Here is a 13,003-nt window from a genome sequence, read left to right on the forward strand (position 1 = left end):
AAGCAAAGGAAAAAAAATACCTTTATCTCAACAGAGACTTTATTCAGATTCTTACCCAAAGGGTTACAGTGCCAACAGAGATGGGTAGTAGGAAGTGGTCTTAATTCTGTCTTTCACCAACACTATGTTATAATTACAGGTGGGGATTCCCTGTACAGTAAAGGAAGCCAGTGTCTAAAAATTATCTCCTTCTTTATGCTAGGTGATGACAGAGCAGTAAGCAAGTACCCAGTTAGTTACCACTCCTCTAGAAGTGCTGAATGCAACCTACTTAAGGTCCTAGGGTCAGCTCTGGAATCTGTCTGCCATGCCCTCCTTCTGCAATAGGACATAGGAATGTTTAAATGGGGATATCCCTGGGGGATACAGTGCACATCTATCTCTGTGATTGACATGGCAGCAACACGTGGTCTCCTAGGCAGTTAAAACTAGCAGCCTGGGCCAAGGAAGATGTTGTCCGTATGCCACAGGATTTGTTATTTGTAGATTGGTTCCAGGCTAAAATAGCCATTTGCTGCAGTTTTGCCTCAAACACAAGCAGCTTATCATCAAGGAATCAAAGTAATGGCATTTAGTTCATCTGAAATCTAAGATACAAGAGTTCAATAAAGTTCAATAGTGCTATGTAAAAGAATAGGCCCACAATCAGAAAGCCTGTACTTCCTCTGCACAGGTACAGAGAATGGGGTCTTTACTGGATGTTGTGAGCTTGTGGTAATTGGGACTGGTGCTGAGGGTGGTAGGTGTCTCCAAGCTGCACAGCAGGACACTGTTGCTGCCCTTTCTATCACTGGCCTGTTTTTCCTGCTTAGGCCAGGACAAACTGCAGGTTAGTGAGCAGCACTTTGATGCCACTCGTGACTGTTACAACAGAGGTGGCTGGGTTAAGTTTAAAAGTATTTGCATCACCCTTTTTATAGCGGTCACGAAAGACATAGATGCTGCCATTGCAGCTGGCAATTTTCCAGAGGGATGGTACTGAACTCCAGGCATCTGGGAGGCAAAGCCGAGTGAAGCTATCCAGTAGGGGATTATAGCATAGCAGTGAATCCCCCTCAGCGACAATGAACACCACGTCCTTGTGCACAGCAGCATGCATGCGCCCCGCAAAAGGCAGCACGTATGGCTTCACGTGGCATTTCTCTGTGTTGGTATCGTAGCACTGAATTAGCCGAGAGGGCTTGGTGAAGAAGTCCAAGTCATTTTCCTCCCCACCCAGCAGGTAAATGACACCATTAAGGTTTACACCTGCAGCTCCAGAGACTGCCACTTCCAACTGGCTGGTCTCTGTCCAGACGTTGTCTCGTACTCTGTAATATATGACAGCATTAGAGAGAGTGTCCTGTAGAGTTTTCCCTCCTAGTGAATATATTGCATCCTTGCTTGGCACAGAGACAAGGGTGTGTTGGAGCCGGTCACGGGGCAGAGGGGCACACCATTCCCAGTCTATAGTCGCATTGTTGCATTTCCACATGCGTCGTGGAATGGAGCCACCAACAACATATAGGTCACTACCGTGCTTGCAGGCTGCGGTGATCTGGTGACACAAGCTGTTCTGGCCACTCACACTAATGGAGTCATCGTCAGCACAATGTAGAGAGACAGCGAGTGAATGTGTACGTGATGACTCCTTTCCAATCAGGTAGATGTGAACATTTTCTCCAATCACCTGAGAGAAAGGAGAATTAGATCTGTTTACACAAACATCACTGAATTTTTCAGCTTAGGATCCATCTGTGGGTCTGAGGTATAAAACCTTTTTTCCCAGTCTTGCCACCCTACAGCATTCAGGACTCAGAACCTCAAGGCCTTTTCACGATACCAGTCATATCTGACAGCAAAACAGCCAGAGACATCACTGGAACCCAAGTGTTTATGGTTTAGATAAGGGACGGTTACATCACTGATGGAGTACAGTTATTTTAAGGGGAATGCCAAACGTAGATTTCTGAACAGTCTCTTGGGTAAGTGAGCATCGAGTTAAAGAAGGTATTTGTGGCATTGCTCCAATCATCAGTGATATCAACATCAGGTTATATTAAAAAAGCTGTCAGTGGGGTTGCTATTTATGACAATGAAAGTATTCTCTCACAAGCACCATGAATTTCAACGGCATTTATGTTTTGCAACTTTAAAGTCACACCTGTGAGCAGAATACCCTGCCCTGGGAAGTGTGAAACCAGCAAGTGCTACACCAGCCCCAGAACAGAAGGTCTTTTTATACCTTCAGACTTGATCGCAGTGTCTCTGAAAAGCCGGCTCTCTCCTCCTTGTTGAAGTTGATCCAGGTTTCTATGGCAACCGTTGGATTCTGAGAACATGGAACGCCATCTGCAGTTCAGGGACAGAAAGGCATTTATGATATCTAGACAAAGGTGTGTGTACTCAGAATCATCCTTTCCCTGCGACGGCCTTCCCCCACTCCCACCACAAACTCTACTTTCTAGAGAGGAAAAATTGATACAGAGATTTATAGGTTTTGGCAGGCATGATCGGCACTGGCAGCCAGACAACTACATGAAAGTAGTCTGGATAAATACCAGAAGACAGAGCTGCCAGATCTTAAGCGCTTTGGATGAGTACAACAAAGGAACCTATGTCCAACAGAAAGAGGGCAGGAAGGAGAATTTACATGCTGTGTGTTGATGACAAGTATTTTCTTATTTAATCATTTAGGCAAAAAGACTCTCTTATTCAGAATCTCAGCACCTGCCTTTCTCTCTGGCTGGTCCTAGAAACCTATCTAGCAAAAGTCATCTGCAGAATGTGTCTGAGCCCTGTCAGACAGCTGACCTTCATGACTGAACATCTGGTGTTGCTGCTATCCTCTTAACATTTGGAAATCCCCAATGAGCTACTATAGCTTTTCTTAGCCATGTGACAGTAGGAAACACTCAACAGATTGCATCAGATTTCAATCTGTCTCCAGACATAACTGGAAGTTTTGGTTAAGCCACGCACTATTGCATCATCATCATGATCATTGTCAGTACATTACCTAGAAGATTTTAAGTATTTCCTTCCAGTTTGCAAGCAATTATGCCTGTATTCACTGAGAAGTTTCCCTATGAAGGCTCTCTGATTCTGTAGTCTGTTCTCATGACAAACCCCGCATTCAATGATGCTGAAGGCACCAGACAAATTCCAACTCTTTTCTCTATATTGGAAGGGAGGAGACAAAGCATGGCACAAAAGCAGGTATTTTAACTCTGTTTATTAATAAAAGGGATTTCCATAAGCCAATCATCACATGTAATGATTAAATGGAAAAAACCTGGATTTTGAAATTCGTTCTAGAGTGCGACAAAAGCTAAACTTCATAAGTTACTATTTTATTAAATAAATTTTAATCCTTGCTACTAATAGCTTCTTCTATTTAATTCTTCATTAACTAAACAAAGACACAGGAAATGCAAAAGCAAAGGATTTTCCCTACCAGCAGGAGTGTATTTCAGATTTAAATCCATCATATGAGCTAAGCTGCAGCATAAATATTGAGTAATGTGATTCTATATATGGAAATAGACCATGCATGGAAAAAAACTTTTATTGAGCAATTATTTTAATTTAGGACCACAAACACTAAAGTCCATAGTCCTAAAACTATGATTACTATGTGGAATCCCTAAGAACTTAAAGGTGATTGACCTCTAGAGTTTTATTTCATTATTTTAGAGGGATTTTTTAATAAACTCAATGGCTCTTTAAAAATTTTAGCTAGATAGTTATCAAAATTACTCTAATTTTATCATATTTTTGAGCTATCAGTACATATACTCAATAGTTTTTTTACTGAAAATTTCTTTAGATGTAATAGAGATAATATAAGGCAATAGCTGTAAAGACTCTCATATGCATAGCATCAACTCCAAAGGCTATTTTAAGCCTTATGGACAGATTTGCCAGTATTCCAAAGAAGACAGTCATAGTAGGTTTATTGTTGTAACAGCACATAAAACCCATGATGCACAGAGCAGTTAATTACTCATTTACAAAGAGTAATTAAAGCCAGGAAGGGGCATATTTGAATGTATGAGCTGCTTCTACATTCCTGCTTCCTCTAGCAATGATACATAAATGCACAAAAATTGAGTTGTGACTGCATCCTGGAGGGGTAACCACGTACTGGCTGTACCTACTAGGGCAGCAGATGACCTTCAAGGATTGGTGCAAGCCGGACTAAGTTTATGTGTTGACACATCCCTCACAACACTGAGTCATTGCATCCATTACTGTGGAAGGCTATTACCTTTACAAGAAGGATAGTTACTGTATTATCTAAGACACTACAATGCCTCTATTTCAGTCAGCTGAGTGCCTAGCCTAAATAATCCTAACAATTATATACAATTGTAAATAACACCAACATATTCTAAAAATATGGGTTGTGCTCAAGCCTTCTTACAAACGTTGAGTTATAGCATTACTATGTTAAATGATTATGAACTAAAATGGAAAAAAAGACTTTCATAAGATGTTTATTTTGGGTAAGGTTTCTTTGTTTTAATGCAAACAAAACTCCAACAAATTTTTGGAATTTATGTTTCAAAACCTGTAATACTTCTAACCTGTTGACTCAGGAACTGCTGGCAAGTACCAGCATCCTCTATGACCCTTTTCTACAGCTTAGATGTTTCATGTCCAGTAACAATAGCTTTGGTTTTTTTCTGATTAAGTTATCCAGAATGTTTTGCTTTGCTTTGCTTAGCTAAGTCTCTGAGTACACTGCGATTATGAAAGCTTGGATTTTTCCATTTATTTCATTCAATCCCTGGTAGACTCTCTGAAAGTCTCTTTCTACATCCACATCCTGGCTAGTTTCAAGAACTCCTTACCTGTAAGGATGTCTGTCAGTAGGCGGACAGGCAGGTGTAGGAACTCCTCTGTGTCTTGCAGCTGAGACAAATGTGACTTTGCACAGTGTTTTGCAGCTGTGTAGAGCTCCATGTCACTGTGTTGGTCTGCCAACCACATGACCTGCAGACAGTTTCTAACCTGCACCGTACGGGCCAGAAAACGGGAGCACTCTTCAAAAAGGGCAGTTAGCTGGTACATGTCTGCCACTTCATAGGTTTCCTGCAACTCCTCTGCCCTCAGCTTTACAGTTCCATGGTAAATGTAGTCCACAAGAAGCTGAAAGACACTTTCGCTAACGTCCTGCAGCTCAATCACCCGGTTGTGGGCCTCCTTTAGGTTGGAAGTGAACATAGAACGAAAAAAGCAACTCTGAGCTGAGAGGACCAAGCGGTGCAGCTGGAATTCTTTGCCTTCCACTGATATTGTAACATCGGCAAAGAGCTCATCCTCCAAGCATAATTTCATAATACCCTGGGCCACACGGCCTGAGTGGGAGCGGTCAGTGAAGGTGTAGTTCACAAAGTAGTTTTCTTCTGCAGAGGAGCCTCCAGTCTCTTCTGATGAGTCCATGGTGCTGCACAGATCAGACCTCCAGCAATCTGTAAAATCACAATAATTATATGGCTTTCTCTCTACACTAACAAGATTAGGCAGTACTTCAGGGTACAGGGAAAAATCAAACGTATTGGTAAGAGTCCAGCATATTTTAGACTGAATATGAATAGCACAGCCAGAAACTTCTGCTTGAGCCTCAGAATCTCAAACAACAAATGAGAAGTTGGCATAATTAAAATTATAATATATACCAAACTTCCAGTACAGTGAGCATCACACCCCAGCAGAGCTGGGAGACGTGCATATCTTTTCACCACTCATTTCACTGACACAAAGAAATGCATCAATAGTTATTCAAGTGGAAAGTCCAGCAACTGCCCTAGGAAACTTGTAAAGCCAAAAAAAAAAGTGGCAGCAGCATAGCTGGACTAGATGTAAAAAGGATTACAATACTGTACTAACAAAGAGCACTGGCAGCAGCTCATATCATTAGTATAATTACCATCCAAACCCAACATGATGAATCTGCACAGTGTTATCAAGTAAGGTGAACTTGTTTTTACCAAAAAGATGTGTGAGAAGTTTGCCAGACGTAACCACCAGTCCTTCAAGCTAACCAAATGAGACAACTAATGGTTATATTCTGCTGTTTAATGTGCCAGGCACCTTCAGCATGCAAAACAACATGTTAGATGTTGTTAGTCACTGTTTCTCAAGCAGAAAGGGGAATAAAATTTAAAGAAAACACCTCTTAGTAGGTACTACAGGTGTTTGCAGAGTTCCAGGTAGTTTATGGGTCAAAAAAGCTTCTGGAAATGAGGACTGCTATAGGAAGGAGCTCTTTTTTAACTTGGCTCTTGACAGTATTAAGAACGAATAGTTGCCTACCTGCATTCACTTTAAACTTATTTTTACAACTGAACTATTAGCTGTGATGGCTGATATCACAAATTTCTTCAGTCAATACTGAACATGATTTCCAGTCCAATGTTTCCCAAAGATATGATTTTTCTCCAGGAGATTCATAGTTACTCTTCCATGATTTATTTTGTCAAACATGCATTTTCTTACAATAGCTCTGTTTGATACAGGACAGCTCCTAAGTTCTTTGCTCAAATTCAGTTCACAGTCTACATCCCTAATTGCCTGGACAAGTCTATCCCATCTCTGGTGATGGCCTATCTTAATTATACCCTTACCACGATTTTACAGTAGTTCCGGTCTGTCTGAAAAATACCTATACATTAGTCTGTAAGAGACTGAGGAACTTCAATTAGCACAGTACACATCAGTACTATTTTTTCCAGCTTTAGCAAGTATGAGCCTATCCTGCAAATTAGCTTCTACTTCCGTTAAAGCTCTTTATCCTTACAGTCAAAGTGCTCAGAAGATAAGCCCAGAATGCTGAAGAGATAACGAAGCGCACCAGGATACAGAGGGCTGAACTACCCTGCCCTCTTGACACGACAGAACCAGCTTCCCACACTGCCCTCCAAAATCCCCAGAGGACTGGTACCAAGTCACAAAAGAAATGCCAACAGCAACTAAAGACTGCTGCAAATCTCACATCCTTCTTTGCAACACGAAGCTCCCCTTTGCATCCATGGTGTCTCTGATACAAAAGAAAAAGGTGTGGAGGACAGTTAAGTGTCCCACAAAGCCGAATCTTACACTCCGTGTATTCGCGTGTATTCCGTAGGCCAGGCTACTGGTGATAGCTGTGTAACCAACACCTGGCACACGTCCTCCACAGAATCACAGAATCCATTTAGTTGAGAGATCATCAAGTTAAACCTATGACCAAACACCACCGTGTCAACTAGACCATGGCACCAAGTGCCACATCCAGTCTTTCCTTAAACACCTACCAGGGATGCTAACTCCATCAGCTCCCTCGACAGTCCTTTCCAAAGTCCAATCACCCTTTCTGTGAAGAAATTCTTCCTAATTTCCAACCTGAACCACTCCTGGTGCAGTTTAAGCCTGTGTCCTCTCGACCTGTCACTAATTACTCAGGAGGAGAGGCCGACTCCTACCTGGCTTACAACTTCCTTTCAGGTATTTGTAGAGGGCTATAAGGTCACCCCTGAGCCTCCTTATCTCCAGGATAAACAACACCAGCTCTCTCAGCCGCTCCTCATAGGACCTGTGCTTCAGCTTACTTTCTTCCCTACTCCTGACAGGATCGCAGATGCCGCGGCAGCGCCCGGGATCGCGGAACTCAAACACAACTGACAGCGACCTCACGGTCCGGGGCGGGGAGAAGGAAGGAAGGAAGAAACGCTAATCCTCGGAGACGCGCAGACCCCCATCAGGCCCATGCTGGCGCCGTGCAAAGCGCCAGCGCGTTCCCTCGCCCCGCGGCGCTGGCTCAGCCCCGGGGGCTGCCGTCGCCCCCCGCCCTCCACGCCGCTCGCTGCCCCGTCCCCGGGCCGGCGGTCGCACTGCTCCCGCCCCGGCCCCGCAGTTCAGCACTCACCTGCGGCGCCTCCCTTCATGCCGCCGCCCCGGGGTGCGCCAGCGGCTGCTCCTGCTCCTCACCCTGCGCCGGGAGCTGCCGGGCACTCGCCGCTCCCGCCCACCGACCCGGCGCCGTCCCCGGGAAGCTATTTGCTCGCTTCCGCCCCCGGGGGCAGTGCGGTGGCGGGCGTGCTTTCCGCTTCCGCCCCGTGCCCTTGCCCCTCCGTGTCCCGGCGGGATGTTGGCGGTGGCGGCGCGGGGCCTGGCCCGGGCTGCGTTACGAGGTGAGGCCGCCCGGGGCTCGGGGGCTGTCCCGGGGGGCGGCGGCCGGGCCGGGCCGGGCGGTTGGCGGCGGTCGGTGAGACGTGTCCGTTTCTCTCCGCAGCTGGCGCGGCACCGGCGGCGGCGCGGGCCCGGCTGGCGGGGAGCTCTGCCGGGGAGACTCGCCGTAAGTGCGGGCCCGGTTTGGTGGCGGGGGGCGGCGGGGAGCCCGAGGCGTGCGGCTGTGCCCCTGCCAGCCGCTGGCTCCGTGGGAGGGCGCTGAGCTGCCCCAAGGACGTTCCTGGGCGATAGAACCGCTTTAGTGTAGGGGAAGGGTGTCGGGGAAGGGTTGGGACCTGTCGCGCCTAAACCCAAATTTTGTGCAGAAAATGGGGTAACCCTGCTTTGGATTCCCGTGCTTGCCCTGGATTCCCATGTCCATCCGTTCTCGTGGGTCCACCTGTTCTTTCTGTATCTGGACAGCAGCTTCATAGTTCCTCATTGCCCTGAATCTTGAGGGTTTGTAATCATACCAACAGTGAAAATAAACCCCAGAAAACAACCTGTTGTTTGTGTTTTAATTATGAGGAAGTTGCTTAGATGCTGGCAGATCAAACAACACCAGAAAACAAGATCCTTTCTAGACCCAGGTTGAATCGCATAAGCAGTATCTAAGTTCATATTGTTCTGTCATTTCTGCCTTCCTCTTTTTCATTCTGGTACTTTCTTCTGTGTTATCTTTTTCGACTGTTCCTGCTCTGTTTAGAGTCCACAAAAAAAATTCCATGTAGTACTGACACAAATTTCATTCCTTATCGAAATGTCTAGTTCTGTGTTTTTTGTAGCACACTATGTTGCTAAAGTCCAGTCTCTGACAGACAGCTAGACTGGTTAAAGGGATTTTTAAGTCAGGGATGGGACTTGCTACTCTTTTTTCTGTAGCTTTCTGTATTTCCTACTGTAATCTTGAAGACTTTGTTTTTCTCTTTAGCTACTGTCAGACCAAAAAATGAAGTAGAACAGAAGCAGCTATGTGCTTTTGGGGAGTATGTGGCTGAGATTCTGCCCAAGTATATCCAGCAAGTACAGGTAGGTGCTGTTCAGAAATTGTTCTTGTGGCGGGACGGGGCCCAGTCAACGCACCACTTGCTTGTTAGCTGTTTTCAGAAGTTGTTCTGCGGAAGAAAAATTGTCAGAATTGCATGAAAATTACTGCTATTATTAGACACCTTGTTCTGATGTAATTTTGTGTCTGCTGTACCACTTTGAGTATTCTGCTGGAATTGGCATAATGTTCAGTCCTGTTGGTGTTTGTACTCATGCCCTTCCCACTCACCATTCTGTTTTTGTCAGGTGACCTGTTTCAATGAGCTGGAACTTTTGATCCATCCAGATGGGATCATTCCAGTTCTGACCTTCCTTCGTGATCACACCAATGCCCAGTTCAAATCCTTGGCTGACCTGACTGCTGTTGATGTCCCATCTCGGCAGTATCGCTTTGAGGTAAGAACTGCTCATAGGTGCAGAACTTAGAGGGTTTCACAAGTGCTGACGGCTGTGGGTACTGGTTGCAGCTCTGATCACTTTTTTTGGTTTCTGACAGTGAGAAGAAAATCCACTCTGAAATGCTGGGTTTTGTTTAATCTGTTAATCGTGGAAATAGTAGCAGAACTGATACTGCATGGGTTCTTAGTCTGGCTTTCCTTTCCTCACTCTGCTAAAAGTCTCTTTTTTTTTCTTTTAATTTTTTTTCCTTTGATTTCTTTTAGCTTTAGCAAATGTCTTCAGACTTCTTTCTGGCCAGTTGTGAATTGGTGCTCATCCAATGTAGGCCCATGTGCTGTTGACACAAATGTTTTTCTTTAAATCCCATTGGTCTTCTTAACAATTTTTCTCTTAAAAAAAAAACAAACCCAAAGCAAAAAAAACCCCTATTTAGTTGTTTTAAAAACATTTCTTTAAAGTTAAGGCCAAATGGGAGATGTGGCAGATTTTCAGGAGGCTCTCAGAAGATTTTGGGCACTGAACTTTGACTGACTTTCAGTGGATACTGGAGATTTGGTTCCCACAGATGCTTTTGAACGTATCACTGTATAGCTTTTCAGCTGCAGAAAAACCTCAGCTGCAAATAGAAAAAGAAAAAACACAACTTCTGTGAAACTACAGACTCAGCATATTCTCTTCTCACCTACTATGAGAAAGCTTTGTCCACAGTATTGTTGCAAAGATGTTATTGTAGTTTCACTTTGATCTGTAAAATTCAGTGTACTTCTTCTTCACCTTCTCCCACTGATAGTAATTGCACTAGTAATTGATAGCCATTTTCTTTGAGATAGACTATTGTCAAGTGTTTCCATCCCTTCAGTATTCTCTCTTTTAAGATTTAGTATTCCTCTTTACTTCAATTCTTCTTCATCAGTCATGCTTTCTAAATCTCACATCATTTTTGTTACACTTCTAAGTAACAAAGTGATAAACTATTGGAACCTCAGTTGTTATAGTGTCTTTTAGTGGCCAGCTCTAAAATGCTGGATGTGATTCTGCTCATAAAGAATATTTGAAATAGTCTTTGTGTGGCTCTCCTTAGCCAGTGCTGTACTGCAGAGAGATCCATAAATGCTGTACAAGACCAATGCTGCTTTTTATTCTGATTCAGATTGTGTACAATTTGCTGTCCCTGCGGTTCAACAGTCGGATCCGTGTAAAGACATACACAGATGAGCTGACACCTGTTGACTCAGCAGTGTCTGTGCACAAGGCAGCAAACTGGTATGAGAGAGAGGTGAGTGCTGGTGTGCTTGGGAACAGTCTTTGTGGAGGGAGGCTGTATTTTCCTGATTAAACTGATTTCCCAGGGTCCTCAGGAAGAAAGAAGTGTTTCCTTCGCTGCCTTTTCAGAGTAGGGAATAAAAGAGTGATTTGCTTTCGAATTAATTCTTGCATCAGTTTTGCTGGCGCTGTACAAAGCCAGGCACGTAACTGAAATTGTACGGACATAATACATGCAGCTTTTTGGCTTTTTTTTTTATTTCAAATATCATTGAACTTACTTGGCTCCATTTCATTTAGGTTTGGGACATGTATGGTGTTTTCTTTGCCAACCACCCTGATCTAAGGCGAATCCTCACAGACTATGGGTTTGAGGGCCATCCCTTCCGGAAGGACTTCCCGCTCTCTGGTTATGTGGAGGTAGGAGATACAGTCGTGTCTAAAGTTATCAAGTCTCTCTAATACTCTTATCTGAGTTTTCATACAAAGATGTGACTGCTTTACAGTCATTTGGCTGAAAGGTACTAAGGATGTTTCATTTGTGTGTATTCCAGAGGAGCTGTAGAGATCTCCTGCATGGAAATTTGAAGTATCACACAAAGTATTATCCTAAGGCCAAAGACATTGAGCAAATGTTATGTGCCATATAATATACCAAAGATACCTGTCAGGCAGAGAAAGTGCCTGAAATTCATTTAGCATGTTTATAGAAGATTAAAGTTTCCACTGCAAAACTGAACCTTTCTAGAGGGGTAAAGGACTGAATTGTTCTTAATTCATTTAGAACTTTATTTTGTTGAGGTTTTGTAGGCCCAGTTTATAAAACTAGTTAAACTGACTCTTATGATTATCATTTACTTCTGTATGTCAAACCACAGGTGAAATGAGTGTTTGGTATCTGCCTAGTTTCAAATGATTGCCTTTCAGAAACAGACAATATTTTGTGCAGTTTTAAGACTGAGTTGAGTCTCAGAAGGAAACAGGGAGGTTCTTTAAGCAACCGAATTGCAGAAGTGAAGACCAGGCAGCATCTCCTGAGCTGGGGTTTGGAGATTTGGACTAACACAGTGAGGATAAAGCAAGCCAATCAGAAGAGTCTGGTACTCACCTGCATTTCATCCCATTTGTAATCTTTTCCCCATGTTCTGAGTGTTATGCTAAAAATTAGAACAACTAAAACCAAACGAATGCCATATTATAAGGATTCATGAGTGTAGTCTCAGCTATGCCAGGCCCAGTCACCTTATTTCAGTGACTCAGGAGAAATTCCTTTGTCATATGACAAACTAAAAGTGTTATTCCATGTGAACTTCATCTGGACTGTTAGGCTGAGCACTCCTAATTCTAGGCAGTTAGTCTTGACACCTGAAGTGCATGGTAGCAAAGAGGAGAGTTTTCCTGGAGAGTCCAGAGATTTTAGTAGCATATGTTCTTGTTTAGTAATGGGGAGAACTGAAGCTGTGGCAGAGGCCTGTGGGCTATCCATGGCATAAGGAATAGAATTCCCTGCACTGGAGGGTGGTGTGGGTCATGACTGTGTACGGCTCATCACAGATGCCATTGGGACTGGGTGAAAATGACTGGTTGTGTCCTTTGCACTGTTCTAGGTGCGATATGATGATGAAGTGAAACGGGTAGTGGCAGAGCCTGTGGAGCTGTCTCAGGAATTTCGCAAGTTTGATCTGAACAGTCCATGGGAGGCATTTCCTGCCTATCGTGCAGCTCCAGAACCCCTGAAAATAGAAGCAGGAGCCAAGAAAGAAGACACAAAATAACAGCAGAACAGAGCGGATGCCCGGCACCATCCTTTCTGTTCTAACATAGTATTTATAATAATAAAAGTTGATATGAGATACTTGCCTGGTGTGAACTCATGAATAATGTTTTCCAGCTAGATGAAAAGCACAAGGTGAGGGAATGCTCACTTACAATCCTGATAATCCAACTAGTAGATGTTTATCTGGTGCTTTGAGTTGTAAAACAACAGTTGCAAATTGAATGGAGTGCAGGCATTCCCTGTGGCTAAGGTGTTCTGTATACACTACTGCTAGCAGTCCTTGCAGGCATAAGTCATAACCTGAGTGCTCGCTAGGAAACTGTA

The 13,003-nt window shown here is 43.8% G+C and overlaps 2 protein-coding genes across 2 annotated transcripts; one reads left to right on the forward strand and one right to left on the reverse strand.

The window, feature by feature from the left end:
- Positions 1-21: 21 nt before the first annotated feature.
- KBTBD4 (kelch repeat and BTB domain containing 4) lies at positions 22-8,034 on the reverse strand. The gene is made up of 4 exons (XM_051791986.1): positions 7,892-8,034; positions 4,836-5,456; positions 2,225-2,331; positions 22-1,669 (listed from the first exon to the last, which is right to left on the reverse strand). Exons 1-4 carry the CDS (start codon positions 7,908-7,910, stop codon positions 809-811), a joined length of 1,608 nt encoding a protein of 535 aa, XP_051647946.1. The 5' UTR covers positions 7,911-8,034; the 3' UTR covers positions 22-808.
- Positions 8,027-12,757, forward strand: NDUFS3 (NADH:ubiquinone oxidoreductase core subunit S3). The gene is made up of 7 exons (XM_051792009.1): positions 8,027-8,156; positions 8,258-8,320; positions 9,125-9,222; positions 9,487-9,636; positions 10,790-10,915; positions 11,203-11,322; positions 12,510-12,757. The coding sequence occupies exons 1-7, from the start codon at positions 8,111-8,113 to the stop codon at positions 12,675-12,677; spliced, it is 771 nt and encodes a 256-aa protein (XP_051647969.1). The 5' UTR covers positions 8,027-8,110; the 3' UTR covers positions 12,678-12,757.
- Positions 12,758-13,003: the final 246 nt, after the last annotated feature.

The sequence above is a fragment of the Manacus candei genome, unplaced genomic scaffold, assembly GCF_025592945.1.
Source record: "Manacus candei isolate 608988 ecotype Guabito, Panama unplaced genomic scaffold, ASM2559294v1 h1tg000033l, whole genome shotgun sequence".
NCBI classification, from domain to species: domain Eukaryota; kingdom Metazoa; phylum Chordata; class Aves; order Passeriformes; family Pipridae; genus Manacus; species Manacus candei.

Bases quoted from the DNA above. Each gene is read 5' to 3' on its own strand.
- KBTBD4 (XM_051791986.1), bottom strand. The intron at 2,332-4,835 runs GTAAGGAGTTCT...CCTGAACTGCAG, and splicing joins ACTGACAGACATCCTTACAG to ATGGCGTTCCATGTTCTCAG. The intron at 1,670-2,224 runs GTATAAAAAGAC...CCTTTCTCTCAG, and splicing joins CACTGCGATCAAGTCTGAAG to GTGATTGGAGAAAATGTTCA.
- NDUFS3 (XM_051792009.1), top strand. From the start codon at position 8,111: ATGTTGGCGGTGGCGGCGCGGGGCCTGGCCCGGGCTGCGTTACGAG. The intron at 8,321-9,124 runs GTAAGTGCGGGC...TTTTCTCTTTAG, and splicing joins CTCTGCCGGGGAGACTCGCC to CTACTGTCAGACCAAAAAAT. The intron at 10,916-11,202 runs GTGAGTGCTGGT...CATTTCATTTAG, and splicing joins CAAACTGGTATGAGAGAGAG to GTTTGGGACATGTATGGTGT.